This window comes from Malurus melanocephalus, unplaced genomic scaffold, assembly GCF_030028575.1.
Source record: "Malurus melanocephalus ecotype Western Australia unplaced genomic scaffold, MMel_1.1 scaffold_132, whole genome shotgun sequence".
Classification (NCBI taxonomy): Eukaryota; Metazoa; Chordata; class Aves; order Passeriformes; family Maluridae; genus Malurus; species Malurus melanocephalus.
The window spans coordinates 1,617,363-1,641,777 of record NW_026623364.1 but is presented as its reverse complement, the minus strand read 5'-3'; the positions used below and the strand labels follow the sequence as shown (position 1 = coordinate 1,641,777).

General features: G+C 46.7%; 1 protein-coding gene across 3 annotated transcripts in view; it reads left to right on the top strand.

Moving 5' to 3' along the window:
- Positions 1 to 1,638: 1,638 nt before the first annotated feature.
- Positions 1,639 to 24,415, top strand: part of EPHA4 (EPH receptor A4) — a 102,493-nt gene continuing 79,716 nt past the window's right edge. For all 3 annotated transcript variants that reach the window (XM_057370769.1, XM_057370768.1, XM_057370770.1), the window contains exons 1-3: positions 1,639 to 1,783; positions 2,715 to 2,782; positions 7,073 to 7,736. In XM_057370769.1, coding sequence (XP_057226752.1) covers positions 1,693 to 1,783; positions 2,715 to 2,782; positions 7,073 to 7,736 — 823 coding nt within the window. In that variant the 5' untranslated portion in view covers positions 1,639 to 1,692. The remainder of the gene's footprint in view (positions 1,784 to 2,714; positions 2,783 to 7,072; positions 7,737 to 24,415) is intronic.

Genomic DNA, 24,415 nt, shown 5'->3' with positions numbered 1-24,415 from the left:
GGGACGGAGCATCAGGGGGCTGCTCGGTGTGCCCCGGCCCCGCAGCGCTGCCCCGGGAAGCGGCCGGACAGACAGACAGACGGACAGACAGACAGACAGACAGACAGACAGACAGGTCCGGGGCAGCTCTGTGAGCACGGACTGCTCAAGGACGGTGCTCAGCCCACTGACGCTGCCTGACCCACCCGAGGCTTAGCGGGCTTCTAACAACTACAATTCTGTTGTCAATGCGCGATTAGGGAGTATTTTTTTAAGAAGTCGGATGTTCGGAGCGTTCAAAGCAAAGCGGGGCAGCGGCTTTGAACGAGGACACAGCCAGCACAGGTGTCCCTGAGCACGGCTCGGGTGGACGCGCTCCGTGTACGGCTGTGGACGAGGGGGATGTGCACGGGACCTTGTGCGTCCCGGTGGATCCTCGAGTTCCGAGACAATCGCTCCGAGCACGGCTTTCCCACCGGCCCACCCACACCCGCTGTCCCCGTGCAGAAAAGCGTGAGCGATTGGCACCTTCGCGGTGAGCGGCGGGGCTCGTTCTCTGCCGTACACCGGGGAAGCGCCGCCGGCAGCGGCCGCCCGCAATGCCCATCCCTGTACATCCCTGTCCATCCCTGTCCGTCCCTGTCCGTCCCTGTCCGTCCCTGTCCATCCCTGTCCGCCCCTGTTCGCTCCTGTCCGACCCTGTCTGTCCCTATCCATCCCTGCCCGTCCCTGTCCATCCCTGTCCGCCCCTGTTCGCTCCTGTCCGACCCTGTCTGTCCCTATCCATCCCTGCCCGTCCCTGTCCATCCCTGTCCGCCCCTGTTCGCTCCTGTCCGACCCTGTCTGTCCCTATCCATCCCTGCCCGTCCCTGTCCATCCCTGTTCGCTCCTGTCCATCCCTGTTCGCCCCTGTTCGCTCCTGTCCATCCCTGTCCGTCCCTATCCGTCCATGTCCATCCCTGTTCGCTCCTGTCCATCCCTGTTCGCCCCTGTTCGCTCCTGTCCATCCCTGTCCGTCCCTATCCGTCCATGTCCATCCCTGTTCGCTCCTGTCCATCCCTGTTCGCTCCTGTCCATCCCTGTTCGCTCCTGTCCATCCCTGTCCGCCTCTGTCCGTCCCTGTCCGTCCGTGCCCGGCCCCGCGGAGCCGCTGCCGCGGGAGCCGCCACCCCCGCCAGGTGGCGCTGTTGCTCAACGCTGGGCCCGGGCCGGTCCGGGCGGGGCGGCGGCAGCTCCGGGACGCTCCCGGGACGCGGGGCCAGCCCGGGCTCGGCTCTGGGCAGGTCTGTGTTCGCGGTGCGGCCGCGGCTCCCCCGCCGCTCTGCCTCTCCTAACTTTGTTTTTTTCGGTCATTTTTGGGAGTTCGGGCACTGTTAAGGTCAGAGACCCTCGTGGAGCCCCTGCCGGCAGTTCTCTCGCTGTGTCCGGCCGCTCTCTCGCTGTGTCCGGCCGTTCTCTCGCTGTGTCCGGCCGCTCGGAACACTCCTCACGCCACCCGCCGGAGCGCCCCTCAGTGCCCGGCCCGGTGCCCGCGCTCAGTGCCCGCGGGGGCGGGGCGGGGCGGGGCGCGCGGCGCGGAGCGGGCGGTGATTGGCGGAGGCGGCTGATGGACAGGCGGGCCCCGCCCCCTTGGCAATGTCTACCGCGCGCCGCGCGCCCCATGTAGGCAGTTATTCCGCTGGGATAGCGCGGCCGGAGCGCGGCGGCGGCGGCATGGCCGGGGTCCCGATCTGCGCCCTCCTCCCGCTCCTCGTCGGCGTCTGCGGCGCCGTCACCGGCTCCCGGGTCTATCCCGCCAACGAAGGTGAGGTTTGCCGGCGGCCGGGCGGCGCGTTCTCCCAGCGCGGCGGCGGGGGCAAAGTTCGGTGCCCCCGGGCGGGCGGCGGTGCCGTCCTGTCCTGTCCCGTCCCGTTCCCCATCGCCGCTCCGCTCGCCGCCGGGACGGTGCTGGCCCCGCTGTGCCCCGGCCGGTCGCTGCCCGTCCGGTCGGTCGCTGCCCGAGCGGCGCTGCGGGGGCTGCCGGCGGTGCCGGCACAGGTGTCGCGGGGCGGAGCGGAGCGGAGCGGCGGGGATCGGAGCGGATCGGAGCGGAGCCTGCCCCGCGCGTTCCCCGCTCCGCCGCTGCCCCGGCCGGGCCGTGCCGTGCCGCCGAGGTGCAGCGCTCCCGGGAGCGGCGCCGGGCAGGCTCGGRTCGGAGCGAAGCTCATGAAACCGGTTCTCCCGGGAGCTCTCGGCTGCTCCGCGCCGTTCCCCGGGGCCCCGGCTCAGCCCGTTCTGCGGGACGGTCCGGCGGCGGCTCCGCGGGGGAARCCCGCGGCCGTCCCGCGGCGTGGGCGTGGGGCGCCGGTCCCCTCGGGAGCCCCTGCCAGGTCTCTCGGCTTCCAGCCGTGTTCCCAGAGTCCCGGGAAGTGGGGATTTTCACCCTCGCTGCGTGTCCCGGGCGGCGGGAGCGCTCCGGAGAGGCGCTCCGGTGCTGCCGCAGGTGTGCCCGGATCCGCCGCTCCCCTCCGCGCCCCTGTGCGGCTCCAGTGCACCGGGAAACCAACACGCGATTCCACAGACAGAGTTTCCAAGTGTTTTCAGATATTGGCGCGGTCGGAAATAACATTTCATTTCAAGTAGAAGGTGGATGCGATCGTGCTCCGCACATATGGAAACGTTCAGGTAAACGATTTATTTTAATATTGCCTTTTGGCAGCTGGAATTTAATCTSTTTTATTTGTACCTTTCTGCAGTTACCTTGCTGGATTCCAGATCAGTTCAGGGAGAGCTGGGGTGGATAGCAAGTCCCCTGGAAGGAGGGGTAAGTTTTAAACCGCTATCTGATCAAAAGGGTAAAGGGGGTGATTAGTAACTTTCAGAGAGTCCTAATGGCTCGATTATTGTTGATTGTGGTGAGGAGGTCAGATTTCTTCCCTGGCTTACCAAGTGAATTACTCTTTGTTGGAGAAACTCTATACTCCCTTTGGATAGTTCTGTCATGGAATAAGTGGAAACCAAAAGGGCAGAAAAGAGGTTTCAGAATTAAGAGATTGGTTGAGGCATGGGCTTTAGATGCCTATTTAAAACTGAAATACCAACAAGAAATGTGATCTGCCGACTGAATTGGCATTCTTGACTGCTATTATTTTATCTGTGGACTGTCTCGGCTGGGAGATGTTCAGGGCAATTGCCGTTCTATTTCTGGATGAAGGAGCACGGATCAATATACACGACAGACTTTTTGTTGTGATGGGGCAGTTGTCCTATTTCAGGGTGTAAACATCGTGTGTTTTGGTTTCTGAACAGATAAACTGCAGCACCCAGTGCTTGACTGTGATTCCTTGGAATTCGTTTTTATGTACTTTTGCAATTGTCTCACTTGAAGASAAGGCTGCTCAGATGCACTGCCCAGTGGTGATGTGTGATGTTAAGAGGTTCACTGCTGGAGCTTAGAGTCCCTTTGCTTAGAGAGCTGCACACCAGGTAGCTTTATTTGTTGATTTAGCTTTATATTACTGGATGGGTACCTTGCCATCATCTGTGCCCTGACCTGCAGGGTGCCCAGTGCCACTCTGGGAAACTCCTTCGAATGCACGACTCTGGAGTTGCTGGAATCTGGAGGAGACTGTACTTCATGGGACTTTCTTTTTCTAAGCAATTAGAAAGGMTTTTTCTTTTTTTATATGAGCAATGTAAGCCCGCAATGCACACTAAAAATTAAAATTAAAAAAACAAAAAAACCCAAATCTTCTAATATTAAATAAGCAAAAGCAGCATGGAATCCTTAAGCAGAAGTAACTAAGTCAAAGTGTTCGAAAAAGGAAAAAGCTGAAAGATCAGGACCTGTGCGCAACAAAGCACTGGATTCTTGAGGAAACCTACAAATTTACTTTTTTTTTGTGTGCGTTCCCACTCGTAATTAGAAGAAGCAGAGCTAAGGAAACAGCAGTGAGCGGAAGGAATCCGAGGCTGCGTTGGCTGCTGATGCATTATGCATAAGCTCTGAATAACCATAACATGGGAGAATGGGGGATTGTTTTGCTCCCCCATTGTTGTTCTGGGTGAACTTGACTACAGTCCTGGCTTGTGCTCCGCCTGAGCACACTGCGCTGTCCCCAAAACTCGGTTTTTCAAAGAGCGGGGAAGTGATTGGCAGGGCTCTGGCAGCGCCCACRGTGCACATTCAGTGCTGATTGCAGGCAATTGCCCTCATCTTTTGACAGTGTGGAAAGGTACAGCTCTATCTCGGTGAGACTCGGGCTTCCTTCTTAATCCCGCACCCTGGAAATGTCGGGTAATGAGATGGGGTCTTTCAAGCGGCTTTCCAAGGGACAGCTACGCTGTGTATTAAAACAGAGCCTAAAATACAAGTTTTAATAASTCGGCAGTGGAATCAATGATCAGAGGACAGCTGGATATTATTAATGGCTGTTGGATTCCCCCTTTCCCCCTGTGTTTTTTCTGAAAGCACCATGCGAGCTTGAGGAGGAAAATCGTGTGCTCTTATTGTGGACGTGACTCGTTTCACTAAACCTACATACGTGTGTTCTATTTTTAAGCCTGTAGTGAAAAATTTAAGAGTACATGGTCTGTCTCTGAGACACAGTGCTTGGAAAGCATTTACTTTAACTTCATATGCTGCAGATTTATTTCAAGCAGCAGAAACAAACTCTTTTATCTTCCTGGGAAGAATTTGTTCTTTGGTGTTTTTCTTTTACTGTRTATACTTTACTGTGTGTTTAAAAGAAGGTATTTTTCTACATCTCTATCACACTGTTCTGAGGTGTGAGGSTTGTGTGGATAAGAAGGGCTGGAGATAAACATAGTCATTTAGCAGTGACTAGCTATCTAGTGGCTCTGGAGGAACTAATGAATTGCATTATAAATGTAATTAATGATCTACTCTTGCATTTCACAGTTGAAAAGCAGGTTTTGTACCCAGAATATTTTAATCTGCATCATTAAACTGTGGGAAGAGCTGAACTATAAAACTTTATTTCAGCTTGAAAGCAAAAAGTTACCGCTTTGACCACACACAAGTCATTTACAGTGGCTGGAAATTTTGGGCCGTGGTTATTTTCAGCTCTGTCAGAAAGATGCACTTAGGTTTGTTCTGTATTTGTGTGTTAATGAAATAAGAAGCCCAGCTCTGTGCATTTGTGTGCTGGTCAGCAGACGGGTGTGTTGAGAACCCGATCCAAAAACTTGCTGAATTGGGTTGCTGTGTGTCTGTTGACCTCAGCGGTCTCTCTATTGAATCCTCTAGCAGCATCCTCCATTGTGTGAATGCACTAAAGGAAATCCCATCAACAAGTATTATTTCCCTCTGCTTCTTCCTTTCTCTTGTACCACGCACAATATTKGGAGCGTAGACAGTCTGAAGATAGGCAGAATGGAGAGTGATGGATCATAAAGACAATATTGTAAGAGTAAACTAGCTCTGTGGTGCTGTAAATTAAACAACTCTGTCTTCTTACTAACAACATTGTTACACTTTACATTGATAGATGACCTCTTAAGATTTACTTTTTCCTTTTCTCTGGAAAGGAGTGACATGCTGAGTATTGATTTCCCCCCTCCTTCATTTTAATTTGCAGTTATCTCTAGGCAGCAAATAAAATATTATTCTTTCTGCTCCTAGTGACTCATGGTGCTAACTGCTGTCATTCTATAAACGGATTCAGCTAAGCTGGWAGCTTTTTAAGTAAAAATCACTTGCATAAGAGCAATCCTTGTGAGAAGAATGCAGGATATTATACAAGAAGCCCCTTCATGTTAAGAAGGCTTCTGTTTATCAGAGCCATGGCTTCAGTGGTTCTGAAAAGCACTTCTGAGAAGTCTCTTTAAAGTTATTACTGTTTTCTAAGTATGGTTTTATATGCTTCATTGTATTGCTTGGAAACTAGTCAGTATATCATTATCTAATATTTTTGAAAATATTTTTTATAGAGAAGGATAAATTGAATAGTAGAAATTGAAGTGCCATGGTTTTGTTGGGTTTTTTTTTTTCTTTTGCCTGAAAAGATTTCTTTCCCTTATGTCCCTACTTTCCCCTCTCTGCTAATAGAGCACTGTGATAAACTTTTTTCTGTCTATGATAGTGCTTTAATCAGTCTTTTTCAGAACTGTTGGGTATGTGTGCTTTCCTTTTGCATTATGCTGAACTCCTGCATCTCTTCCTTCCATACCCGCCTTGGATTACATGTGTTGTTCTTGTTTCATAATCATGTTGCCTGTTTGGCACTTCTGAAGATGCCTGAACTTGATTTGAGGGGTGTAACAATTTTGAAGAATGCTGCTATCCTGATCTTTCAGCACTTCCTTCTCTGCTAACCTTTTTGGGATTTTGATAATATGAATGTAGCAGTTTCCTGACATTTCCTTCAGAAAAAGAGTTGTGTACTATTTCTTCTTTTTTTTACCTTTTCACTAGTAAGAAATTGTTTTGTTAATGAAGTTGTGGTGGTGTTGATGGTAGACTGAAGATGCCTCCTTACATGTTTTTCCAAGTCAAGGACCCAGTTCCGTGTAGACAGCTACTTCTGCTCAGCTTCAAAGTAAAGCCTTTGCTGGGTATTTCTGGGATATTGATGGTTTAGGAAAGTAGTTGGCATCTTAGAGAAACAACAAGGGATGGCTTAAGAGTTTTTAAATCAAATGGTAGCGATGCCTGAAACGTGGATGTCACTCTCTGTGTGTGACTGAGCCACGCTATGTCACCTGTTGGATATTCCCACGTGCAAGGTGGGCTCCACGGGATCYCTGCAGCAGAGAGAGCACCTCAGGTCAGTGTGGCTCTGGGACTGAACTGGAGTGTGAACAAACCCAGTCAGTGGATGGAGCATTCTTGGATTGGTTCTTTAAACCATGCTTGCTCCTCAAGGCGTGAGGGGATTTAATTGAGGGCTGCCTATATTTGGATTTGGAATTTGTTTCTCCTGAGCAGATGTTTCCTTTAATGTCCAAGTAGATGAGACCCGGCTATGGCTTGTTCTGCTGGTTTGTTTGTTTGTTTGTTTCCCTGTAAGGGAACAAGTGCATATTGTTAGTGGTGAAGCTGTGTTGTTCCTTCTGACCCTGATGTGTTTTTCTGCCCTTTCCCTCCCTGCAGTGGGAGGAGGTGAGCATCATGGATGAGAAGAACACTCCGATCCGCACCTACCAGGTCTGCAACGTGATGGAGCCCAGCCAGAATAACTGGCTACGAACTGATTGGATTCCCCGTGAGGGGGCTCAGAGGGTTTATATCGAGATCAAGTTCACTCTSAGAGACTGCAACAGCCTGCCGGGTGTCATGGGAACTTGCAAAGAGACTTTCAACCTTTACTACTACGAGTCCAACAACGATAAGGAGCGTTTTATCCGCGAGAGCCAGTTTGCCAAGATCGACACCATTGCTGCTGACGAGAGCTTCACCCAGGTGGACATTGGTGACAGGATCATGAAGCTGAACACAGAGATCCGGGATGTGGGGCCGCTGAGCAAGAAAGGGTTTTATTTGGCTTTCCAGGACGTGGGGGCGTGCATYGCTTTGGTGTCGGTGCGGGTGTTCTATAAGAAGTGCCCACTGACCGTTCGGAACCTGGCACAGTTTCCAGACACCATCACCGGCGCCGACACCTCCTCGCTGGTGGAGGTTCGTGGCTCCTGTGTCAACAACTCGGAGGAGAAGGATGTGCCAAAAATGTACTGTGGGGCAGATGGCGAGTGGCTGGTGCCCATTGGCAACTGCTTGTGCAATGCTGGCTACGAGGAGCGCGGCGGAGAATGCCAAGGTAGGGCRAGCCATATTGTGCTCTTCATTGGGKCTCGGTGGAATGCATAATTGGATGGGAGATGAGAGGAAATGGAGTCAAGCCAGTGATTAGCARCCCTGTGGGATGTGGTGGGACAGAGGGGTTTAATGAAGAAGTCCAATAGCTCCAGGTGGCAAGGCTAAGAATTATATAATGCAGAACAAATGATCCCGCTGTAGTGGGCAGAAGGTGAAACACGTTTTCGAGCAGACGCCTAAATTTGATTTGGCTCAGGATAGTCACCAAAATGTGAATGACTGCAAAACAGTGCAGTTGAGCTCCCGTTGTTTGAAGAGACAAATCTTTCAAAGGAACTTTGTTCAGCACAGGGMATTCTGGCAAAGGCAACTTTGGATAATGCAGTAGGTTAAGAACCAGTCTGGGAGGCAGGACAAGAGTTTTAGCTGGATTACTTTCCCACTTTGGGAAGTGGAAGTCTTTGGTGTCTTACTTGTTGCAGATTTTTAGCACTAAATACCCTTTGATATTTGACACTGCTGCCTTTGTTAAATATTTTCATTTCTCAGAGAGTCTCCATTGTCAGTTAAATAATAGAGGTGCTAGGATACTCTTAGAAATGCTAGAAGTCTCCACCCCACCCTCCCACACACACACCATCCTGTGTGCTGCAGAATTAGGGATTAAAGTTTGTATAAAGGACAGATTCCCCTAAAAGAAAGAAACCTCAATACCTATATTCTCTTCGCCTCTCTCTTCTGGATAAAGAAGCTGTAGAAGGTTAGGGAAGGAGAGAAGAGAGTTTATAAATAAAATATCTTTAGCCTCTGCTTTGAAACTCTTGCTCATGTAAGCATAAATTAAGATCAGACTTAAATGGATTCTTGCACAGGTCAGTGAGCTTAATTTTGCTGGGTGCTGAATTGAAGGTGCTCAGCCCCTTTGGGGATTTGGAGCCATGTTTTTAAGAAAAGGTTCTTTGGAGCCAGTTGCCTCACATCTTCTTGGTGTGTTTTTCACGAGGGCATTTTTGTCATCCTGAGATTAAGAATAAGTTAGCAAAGCAAGTAACTGGCTGCTTTTGTGATGGATTCCTGAGAGAAGGGTGTCTTCTTAATGTCCTACTTCATTTCTTTTAAATGGTAATTTACAGTCAATATGAAGTTCATTATTATGCATTGAAATTAAACTTTGGTAGGAAAGCACTGCTACGTGTGAACTTCAGCCTTCATTTCCAGAGTTTTTGCTCTCTGACAGAAGCTTGGTGTGGCATAGTRGCAACAAAATTGCCATGGGCTTTCTGAGGACTGAAAGATGAGCTGCACAATGACAAGGCATCCTGCCTGCCATAAAATACTGTTTTTTCTTGGGGTGTTTTTGTTGGTTTTTCCATCCCATGAGATGGAAACTTGAAAAGCTGTTTGTCATGAAGAGTGTGAACCTGTTCCAACACCTTACCAGCCTGGCTCGTGACAGGAGGAAGTGAAGGGGGAAGCATTTATTGGTTTATTGCACAGRGATGATTTCCCTTCTCCTGAAGGCCTGTTAGGTCAGTGCTGGGTCACTCTGATTGACACAGATCATCTATTTTTCAGTGTCAGYGGCCCAGATGTGATGAGCTAATTGTCCAACAAATCCTTTGCCATTCAGAGGAAATCTCTTGAGGTTTTGCTGATGGGCAGTGGCTATAGTGGCATGCTTTAAATTTATTCTTGTGGTATTGGGCCAGGCCTTGGGGATGGCTGTCAGCTTACCTAAAGGCTCTCAGCTCATCTGGAGATGTTTGGAATTGCAGCTCTCCATTTCCCAATTAAAAGGAGGACCAGGTGATGCCGTACTGACAAAGGTGTTAGAAATGCTCTGTCTCTGGGGCTCTCTGGAGTGAAGTTGGCCCGTGCTCGTTGTTGTGAGAGTGTTCGAGCCAGCGCGTAATTGAAAGTGCTAAACCCATTTCATCGGCTGTTATTTGTGGTTTYCTTTCCTCGCATTTGCCGTTCTCCAGCCAGGAAAGTTTACTGGGAAGCTCCTGCTGATGAATTCATGAAGCTCACCAGAGCTGAGCAGCTCCTCTCTGGTTTCCAGTGAGGCTGTTAAAGCAGTTTGGCCTTTGACACCACTGAATGAGCTTTCCTCTTTTCTTTACCCTCTCTACTTTATCGTTTAGCAAATGTTCTGCTCTGACAGGTTTTTGGAGGGGAGGAGGAGGATGAAGTGATTCCTGTGGTTTTGGTATAGAGGACTGGGGGCAGGGGAAGAGGCTTTGAGTTTGGGAAAGCTGTGAAAGGGTGCTGGTATGGGACTGGAGCTGGTGAGCAGGTTCCACCTCAATTGTTTTTCAATAGGCTGACTGTGGCAGGACAAATACAAGGAAAGGTCAGAGGTTGTCCGTTTCCTCATCCATCTTCCCCTGTGATGCTAGGGTCAGAGTTAGGATTGATTAAGATCTTAAATGTTTGACAAAAGCTCAGTGGGCAGCAATAGTTTGGGCCAGTGGGCTGGGGCTTTGCACTTGTTGGGAGATGCACAGTTGATGTTGGAGCTCCTTGTTGTCCCCTGGGACCTGCTCCTGCCACGCCGTGCTGGGACAGGCCAGCTGGCCCTGGCGTTGTCCTGCAAGCTGCTTCAAGTTCGCTCACCCTCCCAGTTTTTAAATAATACATTTGTCTCGAGATTCTTGTGCCTGATTTCTGATGTGTGTGTGGGAAGCGTAATGGAAAGCCTTTTCACATCTAAAGTTGTTCTTGTAGTGGGAGTTAATGACTTTCTGACCTCAAATGTGATTTTTAAAAAACTGTGTCGGTGGAATGGAGGTGTTTGAATATGATGACAAAAAACTGTCCTTTCTCTGACTGCTATTTTTTTTTCAGCTGACTTTATTGATGATGATTGTCTTAGTGAACATCCATAGTGTGTGTGTATACATATATATGCAAAAACCTGGGACAGGAAGGAAAAGGAGCTAAATACTTAATTCCTAAATACTTAATTCCTATTTATTTGGGAACCTTCACTGGAGTGTCACAGCAGTGGTTCTGCAGAATTGGTCCTGATCAGTAGAAWTTTTAGGTGAGCTCTGATCCTTTGCTTGCAGATGAAACTTGTAGCTGTGAATTGGATGCTGAAAAAATCCCAATTCATTACTTCTAATACTGTTTATTCTCCCTCAAATGGTCTGTGTTAGCAGCTGTCCATTTAGAAAAGTGTAAATGAAATTGTTGATGGAAGATGACTATCCCAACTAGTGGCACATCTCAGGGCTAAGGCAATTAGTGCTCTAGGGCAAAGCTGAGACATAAAGTAATTTTAAACTTCACTTGTACACATCATTGTTATGTAAATTGTTTTGTTACACATTAATAAAGTGTGGTTTGGGTTTAGTTATGATTTCCTTATGATAAAACTCCTATCTTTCTAACTCAAAGGAGGAAGGGGGGGAAACAAGCAGGGAGGGAGAAAAGACAGATTAAAGAAGCAATAGACTGTAGCCATCTGTGATGATTTTGATGCTGTGAAATTACAAATCTCAATTTTAGACCTGCCATTTAGTATAAATATGTGAGACAGTTGAGATTTTTACTGTGATATTGTAAAGGTTATGAGAGCCAACAGCTTTGTCTTCATCTACACTTGCTTTTTCTGAGTTGTGAATTGGCCAATTGGCAGAAAATCCAGTGTCATTTAAAATATGGCTCAGTCCTGGTTTCATATCACTGCTGTTTTTAGAATTTTCCTTCGAACTTTGATAAGAGCATCCCTAAGAAGTAATAATTTGAATGATAAGATTCTTTTTATCTCGGAGGCTTTGAAGAGTGGCTGTGATCATTGAAAGCAGCAATTCAGTTTACATCAGAAGGGTACAGTCTAATTATATGTTTTTCTGTGATAAGATTTTTTGGATGGTGAGTTTTTTAAGGGTGGGGAAGTAAAGTAATTTGTGTGTGCTTTCCCATTTTAGTCACAGCTAACTTTTTTGTCAGAATAGCACTGATGTACAGTCTGGCTGCACAAAAGGGTGATCAGAAGGGTGACTAAGACTCTGCAGATTTGAGATTTCAGAAGGATTTTTTTTTCAGGTTGATTATTTTTGGCAGGGGGAAAAAATGCACAGACTCAACATGTTACATTTTAAAAGGAGCTGAGAAGATGGAAGCTACAGGCGGGGCCTGRGAGTGATACTGAAACACAGTCTGTCTGAACCAAATTTAGTTGGTTTTTTTCTCTGCTGATTTGGTTGTGTTATATTCTCATGTAGCTCAATAGATCTTCCAAGGGTTACTCTCTCTGTGATTTTCTTGTACCACCTGGTGCATTTCAGAATCTGCATTTAAATGTCATTATAGGAGCTCTGTTGCTTTTCTCCTGCCTGGCCTCCTCTAAAGTCAAGTTGTCAAGCAATTGTCCCTTCATGTATTGCTTGGAGAAAGGCTGTGGCTGCTTCCTTTTGGATTTCTGACAAAGCTGCTGCTGATACACAGGGGAGTAATATCTGGTGCTCATTCTGTGTGGTACTGGTAAAAAGCACAGTCCCCAGAATCAAAGCCAGCTGAGCTGTTGTGGTGGTATGAATTTCATGGTAGGTCTGGGTTGTCTTTTGTGGGACTTTCAGCCCATCTTCTGGTTTTTGTGTGCTCTTTTAGGGTAAAAAAAAATTTAAAAAAAAAAAAGGCAACCCAAAACTTTACAGACAACTCATCCAGTGTGTGATGAGTTCAGTATTTRGATCTTGGCAGGGTAAGGGTTATTATCTGACTAATAATATGCTCCACTGAGCTTGGTCTTTATGGTGCTTGTGAGACGTGATTAAAGAAATGCTGAGCAGTACACTAAGGTCTTTTGAGACTGCATCAAAAAGCCCCCCAAAGTTGGGAGATAAATATCTTATCTGGTTTCGTCCCATTATGCCACATCCTTTTCATGTGTTGCAGGGAGCAGGTGAGGTCACACAGTTTTGTGAATCAGAGACAATTAACACTCCCATGACTAAATGGCCATTTTATGAATATTCAGAGCCCGCTTCACCTCCCTGGGAAGCAAACATGTTGGTTCCCTTCTCCTTCCTCCTGCTAGAGACTGGGGAAGCTCTCCCTGTGAATGGGGATTGGCAGCTGTCGGCCGCTTTGCCTTTTGCATGCAGCAAATTCCTCATTTACATCTTTTGTATACACCCTCATGCAAAGCAGCACACCCATTTCCCCATTTCACAAAGGAGATAAGAGCTTCCTTTGGAAACGCCAGCCAACATCTCCTTCTGTTTATGCAGAGCTCAAAGATTCGGATTTTATGCAAATGCTTTCTGTTTTGTTTTTTTTGATCTCTTTGTGGAAGAGACAGTGTGATGTTTGCTCAGTGTGCTCCTCATGCCTTGGCCATGGCTGCTTGTGGCTTTTGCTCCATGTGCTGCTCACCATGTCCAGCTGCTGCCCCAGACCCTGAGCACCTCTGTGGAACRGGGCTGGGGTGGGAGCAGCTCTGCTGGTGCCTGGAGGGGCTGCAGCCCTTGGGTGTCACCTCCTGCAGATGTTCACCAGCAGAGCATCCTGCAGATGATCACCAGGCTCCTCTGGAGCTGCATCCTCAGCTGGAGGATGATGGCTTTGGGAGTGGGATCCCCTCGGGGCTCTAAGTAGGGCATGAGACAGCAGCATTACACTTTTCCTAGGTTTTATGCTGAGGACGTGCTCAGGTCTGGGCTGGTGCCCTTCCTCTGCTGTCTGGGCTGGCCCTGGCCCATGGCTACAGCGTGGGGAAAAGGGGCTCCCAGCACTTGGGTGAGTAAACATGCAGAAACCCTCTGCTGTCTTTATTTATTGAATGAAAATAATCTGTGAGAAAAGTTCTGCTTTCTTAAGCCTCATGATTATACAAGAACCCATATTTTATTTTATTTTTGGTTTTAGTGGCTTTCTTTTCTTTTTAACTTTTCTTTATTTCAACTTTACTTAAAATTGCCTTTGGCTTCAAATAAAGCTGAGGCTCATTAAATGCTCCCAAAACACAGGCTTGTTCAGAATGGATTTGTTGAAAGGTTTATTGATATAAGTTAGAACACATGCTGCATGAATGTACTGTATTTCTTTAAAGGACTGGTTTTCATTTTGTGTCTTTATAAATCATTGGTATGAAATTGGGTCCCTGATCGTGTTGGGGCTACATCCTATAAGAAACCAGAAGGAAAAACATGGTTGTGGGGGGTTTTCGTTTTTGTTGGATGTCCAATTAGTGTTTAACTTGAAGGTAATTTCACAGGGGTAGTAAACTGCGCAGTGTGAAACCTGGTGGCATAATTAAATGGAGGAAAGGCTCTTTAAAACAACAAAGGAACGTGCAAAAACTTTGCTTTAGTCCTAATAGTCACCCAGAAGGGGAGGTCATGCTGTTCAAAGTACAATATGGATGGGCTATTAAGGTTTAGAAGAAAAAAAAAGGCAAAAAAAAAGCTATATTATACAGTTGGTATTTGCTTTGGCTCATTTAGTCATGGATGCCTTAAAAAGCAGACCAGCAAATGGAGATTTTTTTTCATACTTGCCTTAGATGGGTGGGTTTAAATCTCACTAGGGTTGGGTTAATCTGTACAAAGCCATGGAAGGAGGTGTGCTGGGAGGCAGGCTTTGTGTGCACTGGGGCCTGGTGCTGCACAGCTCAGGCACATTCAGCAGCCTGGGCATGGCTGGATCCTGGCCACGAGGAGGAAGAGGAGGAAGAGGAAGGATGCTCTGTGCTGCAGCAGATGGAGGGATGAACAGAAGCCTGGGTGGCTTTCCCAGAGGCACAGAGGATGTCTGGCTGGGTTGAGACCAGAGGGAAGGCTGAATGTGGTGTCATAGCTGCATCCAGCTTCTGCCCTCCTCACCTATCCAGAGTCATCCCTCACCTTCCCCTGATGRGGGACCCATCCTGCACATCCTTAAAACATCATCTGAGCTGAGAAGATCAATACCCATTGCTTCTGCTTGTATCTCTAAGAGCTTCATACAGCCACACTACAAAGCTGCAGTACAGTGTCTTAATTACCCAGATAATCCTGTTTGCTTGTATTTTTAAACTATGGAGCGCTGGGTAATTATTCAATTCTTAATAGAAGGCAAATGGCAATGTAAACAATAATTAGGATGTTAGACTAATGTGCTTCAAAGCAAATTGGCTTTTTTTTCATCCCGTTCAGCATGAAGTCCCATAAAGCTGACAATTTAGTGGCAAGGAAGCAAGTCCCATTTTGTTTGTGTTTTCTGCTGTTATCTCCTCGCGTCTTGTTTCTGTGAATGAGTTTGCTGTGCCGCTGTTGCCTGCTGCACAGCAAATGTCAGGTTGACAGTCAGTTTTTCCCATTTGCCTGTTCTCTCCCGCAGGTTTTTGTCCCCTGCAGCCAGGGTTAGGGGTCAGCAGCATCCCGAATTTCTCCTGTGCCAGGCCAGGTGAGGGTGGAGGGCACAGCTGGAGTGGCCAGCGCTGGGCTCAGTTCTGGAGGGGACRAGCAGGCTGAGCCTGGTGACTTAAGCTCTTCCTGCATTTGGAAATCAAGACATATTTGAAGGCAAATTCAAGTTTTTGGCTCTTTAATCTTTGCAAACAGGGTCACAACTAGAGCTGGTTATCTCCCTTAGTTTGGAGAGCACAACTSCTGGTTTTCACAGTTCATATCAGGCTATCCTGGGAGCATGATGTGAGCCACAAACACAGATGCAAAGCACTCGATTGATTTTAGTTCTGCCTGCAAAACTTGTGTGTGTAACATATTTCAGGACAGGCCCAGACCGTTAATTAAGCCGTGCTATTGTATCCATTGCTGGCTTTGTATTTAGCCCGTGATTGAAAGCCCTGTGTTGGTAGCAAAGGCGTCAGTCAATAACGCTGCTGCTGCTGCCCGAAATTCTTTAATAATGTCTCTGTCACACCGAGGGTTTTGTCTGGCCTTCGCTGTGTGTTCTCAGCAGTCTGAAGGGATTGAACAATTGCCTTTATTTTCCCCATTATCAATGCTAAGAAAGGCCAAAATGTTCTCCGGTGTTGACGCTGAATTAGAAAAATTGAATTACAGAAATTTAATTTTAAATACGTTTTATTCTTCTCCTAAGAAGTCCGTGTGTGGGGGAATCAATGGAACACTTCCAGAGGTTATGGCTGAATATTTTTGATACAAGTACAGGCTATCTTTATATTAAAGCATGCACTTAGAGGGTGTGGATTTTCTTATTTTAAATCCCAGAAGGATTTTGCCARGCCACATTTTAGTAACCCTAATTAACAAGTCTGTCTTTCCATACATCAAACATCTCTGTCTGGGGAGCTGCAAAATACCTATGAGTGCTTCTGTGAACGTGGGCCTTGAATTCATTTGTTTCCAGTTTAAGTTTTTCGGCTGCTGAAAAAGACATCGATGCTTTGAGAACAGTTTCCTTTTGAAGTGTCCAGCCTGGCAATGACTGAAGCAGCCACTAGGCAAATTAGCATGTTAAAAGGAACGGATCAATACCTCCTTCTCCCCAGATCTCTGCTGAAACTGGGTCTTGGCAACCCCTACTGGGGTCTGGCCAGCTGCACCCCTGCATTTCAGGGGAGCCATCAATAGTGGGTTGCATCAAGCTGAGACTGCTTGATCCTGTGCCCAGGCTTTTTCGAGGATGGCAATTTGAAAATGGATTTGAGGGAATTGATAGCTTTGGGAAGATCAGACAGCTTGTGTAATTATAAACAGGATTAGAAGRAAAGTGCAGGGAGACATAGGAGATCAATCGTAGGGCACAGGTTGGCTGAACTCTTCTGATGCTTGAGTTTTGTTGAACTTCGCTGCTGTGTGCAGATTTCTTCGGGCTTTTTGAAGAGACAAAGCAAACACAAATTAAAAAGAGGGTGTGTGGGCAGTCCCTCCTGTTTCACAGCGATGCTTGGAGGCAGGGGGTGCTGGGTGAGGTAGCAGGAGATGCTCAGCTCCAGCTGTGTTTGCTGACAAACTGCACAAGGTGGTTCTGGCATCCCCSAGTGAGCCCCAGCCCGCACACCTGCGGCAGCCTCTGGGAGTGGCGTGGGATGCTCTCTCCCATCCTTGGCTTTCTGTTTGCCAGGCTCTGCTCACGGTACAGACCTCCCTCCCTGGGCCTTTGGCAGTCCTCTCTCCCTGAGGAGACTCCTGCCTTGGGACTGGGGGGACCACTGGGGGATTCTCCTCTGTCCATCACCGTTAAAACAATGAACAAATGATTGCAGTAATCAAAATGGCTCTGGAGCTCTTCTGAAATGGAGACTATTTGTTGAAAGGCTTCCTGTGGTCCCTCTCACCAGAGATAGCAGAAGGCAGCAGAGTTCTGTTGCTGTTTCTTTTTAGTGGCTTCGGTATTTGCATCTTGCACATCTGCCAGGCTTCCCTTAATCTCTGAAGTACCCTAACACAGTTATTGGATTGACACATTTTGTCCACTCATAATGAGTTCTTGGATTTCMTCATTTATTTTTGTGGTGATCAGTAGTGTCCAGGGTAGAGCTAATAAGACAGCTGAAATCAGGACCAGGTCCCTGTGCGCACTCCACCTGCTCATTAATCAAGGGCTCTGCAGTTAATGAGTGTAATTTCCAGGTAATATTTAATCTCAGAGCAGCAATAGTTACACTTAATGTGAAAGAACTTTTTTTGYGGTTTGTTGCTGAAGTCATTCCCATGCATGGCAGAAACCTCTGCTACTCCCAGGCGCAGCTCTGGCAGGCTGACCCAAATTTGGACTACTGCCAAAAATCCATACAAGATTAAAATACTGTATCCAGGTATTTGGGCTGGACTTGACACCTCAGTGGGTGCTGAGTGCAGCACACATGCAGGTAGACGTGGCTGATGTTGTACACGGTTCTGTCATGCTTTCAGGTTCAAAGGTCTCTCCACGTGGGGAAGAAAAGTTGAAAGCCATCAGCTGAAGGGGTGAAGTCAGTGTGTGTAGCTGAAGGTGCATCACTAATTACCCACAAGACTGTTTCCATCCTTTTTGTCTGAATTTACCCCTTGCAAATCCTTTATCCATTTAGTTGATTCACCTTAAAGTTTTCAGTGGCTCTTTGAAGACGTACTCTCTGTGCCCAGTTTTAATGTGCCCAGAATTAATGTACTCAGTAACCTTGAATTCAACACACCCACTAGCCTGGGAAAGTGAGCTCAAAGGGTTGTGGGCAGTGAAAGCACACACTTTTAGCTTTAAGATTCTTTAATTTGGGGGTGAAAGGAGAACAGAATCCACCTACAGTCCCTGGCAGCAGAAGGGAAAGGAGCAGGGCCACAGCATGGCTGAGGAGGGCAGCTGTCCACTGTGGAAGAGCAGCACTGGCTGTGACAGAGGCTGGTGGAGGTGCACCATGAGTGCTGCACTGCRGGGACCTGCCCTTGTGTTAACAGGAGTGCTGCAGTCCCAAGAGCAGTATGTGGCCTTATTATCTCATCTCCTTCCCATTAGGCTGCGCTGGGATGGTGACTGTGCAGAGCAGGTCCTTTGAGTTGAAGATGAGCTGTAATTGGGGTGTGAGAGTGTGCAAAACGAGATCTCCTCCCTCTTCCTGTTCACTTGGGCCTGGRTTTGTCCCTCTGTGCCATCAGAGGACCCTGCTGTTCTACCCTGTGCTGAGTTTTTGGCAGCCCCCAGCTCACATGGGGAACAGGAGTTCTGCCCACCATATTCCTCTGCTTYTTTAAAGCACTAACTCCTCTTCCTTGTGCCTCTGTGTTCAGCTAGCCTTTAGCAGTAATCATGCTAATTTGACCTCTCCATACACCTGTATTAAAGTTTGAGCCAAAAATGTACTGTAGCAAAGGAGAGACATTTTTCCGTGGGATCGTTGAGCTCTTTGAGAATGCCGAATGACAAAGTTAACTCTTGTGCAAACATTGCCTTTTATTTGACTTTGTAGTTTGCCCTTTGAAATACAAACATATTTGTGTCAATCAGCAAGTCTCCTTTCCGGAGTTCTGGTTGACCCTGTGGAAAGAAATGTGACTGTGCAATTATTAAAGGTGAGGCCTTGGCTTTAACAAATGCTGAGTAATTGCTRTTCACTCCTCTCTGTGCCTGTGCCATAAATGACAGTGGACTGCCCTTCAGCCTGGCTAAATAACAAGGAAGATACTTGTTTGGAAGGAATAATTCTTCAGAAATTTGCARTGTGTCAGAAGTATTGTGTCACAGGGACTTGTGGGTAGGGCAGAGAAAGAAGTTGTCTGTCTCAGCTGAGAGTTCAAGAACCTTAGTTGGGCTTTAAAATGCAATTAGGTCAAATATTGTATTCTATGTTGCTCAGAGTTAGTAGGGGTTGTCAGGGTATGGAAGAGGGCAGAATTTGCCCATTATAAAAAAAAATCTGAAGTGTATATGGAGGTGTGATACCCTGATCATTTATCTACAACTCCTTATGATTAAAAGGATGAAAGCTCCTCCTCCTCTTCTCTGCCAGAGTGTTGGCAGGAATTGGAAAAAAGCTCCAAATGTTTCTGAGGAGTTTTTCCAGTCTGGAGACTTGGCCCTGCTTGGTGCCACTGCTCTGATTGATTTTGTCCAGCAAAGTTGTCAGCCAGGTAGTGAGGCTATGGGTAAGTTGTGCCAAGGAAATAGAAAACTAGACCTCATTACTATTTTTGGAAAATAACCCTGTCCTCTGCCAGGTATTTTTTTCTTGCTGTTTTTTACATAAAAACCTTCTGAAGAGCCAGAAGTATGGCATAAATTAAGGTTTATTAATCATTACTGATGCTCTACAGAGAGATACTATCAAGATGGCCCAGTGCTGATTTGACCTGCCTCTTTTCCTGTACTAGGTTGTAATTCCTGTATCTTCATTCAGTCTGTCATGATTTATCAAAATAAATAAATTGTTTATTGCACTGAGCTCTGCACCATGGCTCTTGCAGGCAGACCTTCAATAAGTCCTCCTGGTAAGGTAAGGGGAAATAATTTTTTGAGAGTACTTCTCAGTTTGTTTCTCAAAGAGATTTTTCAGAAAGCACTAGATTCTATTTTACCTATTCACATCAACAAGCTTATTTTGGCCTTAGTCCAGAAGGAAATAATTGAAACACTACACAGTGGCTTTCTAAGTAGTCCAGAGCTTGATTGGTGGATTTGTAGCCCTTAAGCAGGCTTAGGAGACTAAGGCATCCCTTCTGCCTATGTTAGGGCTTACTGTCCAGTTCACTTCTAAAGGTTGGACTTGCTTTAGGTTGAAGATACCTTGAAATGTCTCTCACTGTTCTTCTTTAACCAGAGGTGTGCAGAAGTTGTCTGTAAACATGAAGCTGATAAACTGGGCCAGAAATAATTCACTTAAGTTTCAAAAACAAAAGGTTAGGCTAGACTCAAGGAAAAAAAAAAAATCATAATAATTATTGAGATCTGTAGTGCCAGTGCAGATTGTCCAGAAATGTGGAAGAATCTCAGTATCAGAGGATTTTCAGAGTAAGTCAGACATCCAGTAGCATGGTTTAACTGCAGGTTATTGTCCTGTGGGGCTGGGAATTGGCAGACTGGGATCGTCTCCACCTGTGTCTCTGGTGGCAAGTGCTCTTGTACAGTTGTTATGGGATCACCATTGTCTCACAGCTGAAAAGTAGCTCTTGATGTCTGACCTAGAAAGAGAGACTTGATCACACTGTCTCCCGGCTTCTTTCCCTCAAGAGAGCCTTTCTCAGTTTGAAGAGATCTCTTGACTGCTAGAGCTCAGCTTTCCAGTTGAACCAGCTGCTTTCAGCTAAACAGAACCTTCTTTACATGTCTTGGATAACCCTCTCTGTTCCAGTCCTTCACAGAGCCAGAGGGACCCTGAACAGGCCTTGGCTTTTCCAATGGATTTGTGGCTTTACAGTGCAAGATTCATAGTTTCATTTTTCTGTCCTTACTATCCCCTATGAGCGTGTGAGCCCCTGCTAATGACAGAGAATGGCAGGGATGCTGGGAGCAGCCACAAGAGCTCTGCCTGTKGCTGGCTTTCAGGAAAGATGAGCAGAAATGCAGCTCCTGCCTGGGCCCCGTGCCCCTGTCCCTGTCCCAGCAGCTCTGCTCTGGAGCAATGTGCCATCCCAGGCACTCCAGAGTAGATCTGTGCAGCAGTGTGGGGCTGCACTCCTCTCCTTGTGGGTCTGTGCTGTGTTTTGGCTCGGTTTTGCACTCCCTGCTGTGCCCCTGAGGTGCTGGCAGGTGTGTCTCAGCTGGGTGGAAGATGGTCCCCGTATGCCAAGGGAAGCCTGCTCTTTGCATCCAGGTTGCTTTTAATGTGGAGCACATGTGCTCGCTCACAAGTTGAATAAACAAGTAACTCCTGAGGAGATATTGTCTGCTCAGGTGCAGTCCTGTATCTGTTAGAATGTGGGGAAGGGATATTAAAATTGTTTACGAGGTCAGAGCTATAGTGAGCCTTGCACCACCTTTGAGTTACGATATCATTACCTGAGCTGCGGGAACCAAGAAATAAAACCTTTTACCGTGAAATATGAGGAGTGCTTATGATTTTGAAGTATAGAGAGGAAGAAAAATGTGCATTATGTCCCAGTACTTTTTTTTTTTTGTGTTATTGCAGGGGGTTTGTTTTTGCTTACTGGTGACAYGCATAGAATAGATATGGCATTTGCTAATAGTATTTGTGCTAGAGAAATGCTCCTTTTGCTAGTTCATTTCTTTCTGGGTCACRCTAAGAAAAATGTTCCTTCCTAAAAGGAATAAATTATTCAAGTCTATGTAAATAAACATGTTATTATTTATCTGCCTGGTACCTGCACTGTTGCAAGTCCAGTCTCTTGTTTTCATTTACCACGCTGTGCTTCCTGTCCTTTAAGTGAACAGGGCTTTTTTCTGCCCTGGAGTAGGAGCCATTATGGTGTTCATGCCATAGAAAATGTTGCACCTAAAAGATTGATGGAATAGAGGAGAGATTATTGAGCAACATTGATTAAGCTGATTATTCTCAAACAGATGAGAGCAGCTTATATCTGCTATAAGACCCACTAGCAGTCAATGCTCTATAGGCAGTGATCTATCAAAGCATATTTTGACAGTTTTCATATTGTCCTGTATAGATACTTGTCTCATAAGTCACTTCTGTGGAATTAAACAACACTATTACCAAGTTGTGATCTGCAGAATGAGGAAGAAATTAAAAGCCATGGACAAGAGAGAAGAAAGTGTTGGTGTAGGAATTGAATATGGGCTATCAGAGAGGAAGGTGTGCTGTGGACAGCAGGAGAGGCAGCAGAGATTGTCCTGGGAGAAACTGAGAGACAGCTGCCATGCAGTAAATCAGTATCTAGCAAAGTTAACTTTCGGTTTCTTCAGAAAGTGGATTTTGTGGTCTTGCTGGTCTGCTGTTATGTCAATGACTTGCCTCAAAACTTCCTCGAGTCAGAACATCTGTTGCGGCCAATRGAAAGATTCCTCTTGACTTTAATGTGCTTTGGATCAGGCCCAAAATGCAAATAGTTTTTCTCTCATCCTTTGAAGTCTTTAACATTTCATGGGCTCCCTTATGTTATTGGTAATTTGCACCAGAGGTATTTTGCATGCAAATGAAATTTTGGCAGTAACAGCGACTGCATTGGTGAATATGCATGTAGGTGTATCAGGAAAGCAAATTTGACTTTCTCAGTGTATCAAACTAGAAATTTCTTTGTAACAGTGAGTTGTTCACAGTATCTACAGTTGCAATCAGATGTATTGACAAATGYATGTAAAAGATTGTATAAAACTGTCAAGATACATTTTGATACATCTGTATAGAGCCAATTGATTTTTTCTTTTTATTTTTTTTTTTGTGGCTTGTACAGGTTAATACATGTTTTCTATATGAAACTGGCATTTGTCACTAACTTCTTAGAGCACTGTAGATGTCGTAAATTTAAATACTGTAATTGAACCTGAATTTACTATGGATTTATTTACCAGATCAAAGRGTAACTTCAACCTACAGCACTCATTTTGTTTGCTACTATAAACCCCTGAGCTTAGAGAAGTGCCAGAGAAGGACTATTCCTTTGAATTATGTGAATGTGAGCAAAAGCTGGGTTTCTGGTTTTAATAAAACTGGAAGTGTATTTTTTAGCTGAGAGATCATGCTGATTTTAGTATTAATATTTTGAAGTTTCTTAGAGTCATAAAGACTATTGTAGTGCTCTCATGGGTGTCTGCAGTACCAAGGCAATAAAACATGACAAGTTTACAGTGACCCTGTTTACCTTACATTAGGAGCTCACTTTCTCATGTGTGTAAACCTTGTTTGAAAAACGCTGAGCCCTTCTGGGGGCAGCAATCTTCTCATCGTGGCTTGTGGCTTGTCACCTGCCCTGGCCACTGGGCTGCTCTTCCCCATTTAAAAGTCAGGCTTTCTTTATCACCTGCTTAGTTTCATCTGGTCCTGACTGAGCCATTTCTGCCCRAGCTCTCCTTTGCAGGGCATTTCTGCTGAATCCCAGCAAGGCTGACTGAGGGCTCATCCCCTGGGGCTCAGCTCATCCTGTTCCCTCTGGCCCTACCTGTCCTGGCTGGGCTGSCTGTGCTTCAAGGGCACAGCCAGCCAGTGCCTGCGAGGAGAAAGGGGAAAAAACAATTTGTGTCTCTAATTGCTCTAAGATATGATTACGAGCATCTTTCCACAGAAAAAAGCGTCTGCTAAATGGAGAATTGCAGGAAGGGCTCGTCAGTGCTGTTGCTGTTGGGAGATCGTGGTGTATGACTGGAAATGTGAAGAGTTACTCACTCCTCTTGTACCCCAGGCTGTTCTTTAAAGCTCTTGCTGGGAATGCCGTTGCAACAGGGAAGGAGTAGCAGGAAATAAGGGCTGGGGTCACCAGTGACGTTTCATGTGGTGAGAAAGGATGTGTCAGCTAAGCAGAGGTGGCAGTGCCCAAAGTCCTCACCTGAGCCGCAGGGATGGTGCTCACGGTTGGGCCAGTGCCAAGCAAGCAGGGCCACTGGTGCCCAGCCAGGGCTGTGGGCAAGTGGGAGCCTCTGTCTTTGTTTCAGTGCATTTGTTTGTGTAAGAAAGAAGCCCAGAAATAATCAAAACCTGAAAGGGGTCTTTTGTAGAATTGTGTGTGATTGCCCAGCTCATAAAAATGTCAGTCAMCAAAAATACTTGTCTATTGTCAGTGGAAAGCCTTTAAATGAAAGAAGGGTCTTTCTGGTTCTCTTTGTTTTATTTTGTGTTGATTTAACCAAGTTTCATTTTGAGAAAGAGCTGAGGCAAGGTGAGGGTGCCTTAAGGCAGCATGAGGGGAGGTAACACTTTCACAGTATGTGGCTGCTGGCTTTACTGGGACAAAGTCTGGCAAATTGATGTGCTTAAACTGCTAAGGATGCCAAGGGGATTTGACTACCACTAGTTCTGTCCAGAAGATCCTGAAGGGCAGGGAAGGAGTGGGGCTATGGAGCAGGCTTTGCCGAAGGGTGGATTTGGAGGTGCTGTAAAGCCCTGCCTTTTCCCACGGGCTGCTCTGAGCCCGGAGCACCCAGAGCTTTGCTGAGTCAGCCCCTGCAGTCCCAAGGGCGAGGACAGAGGGCCCAGCAGGCTCTGTGGCCCTGGGAAACCGGTGCCAACCAGCACCCAGCACAAGCCCCAGGCTGCCTCRTTCAATCGTGGAGCCCCGGGCTCCTTGTGCAATCTCCAGCTTCAGAGAGAACCGCTCCGATGCCTCCAGTTGCTTGTACCACAAGGGTGGTGCTTGAGCCTGGCTTGACTTTCCCTCCTCA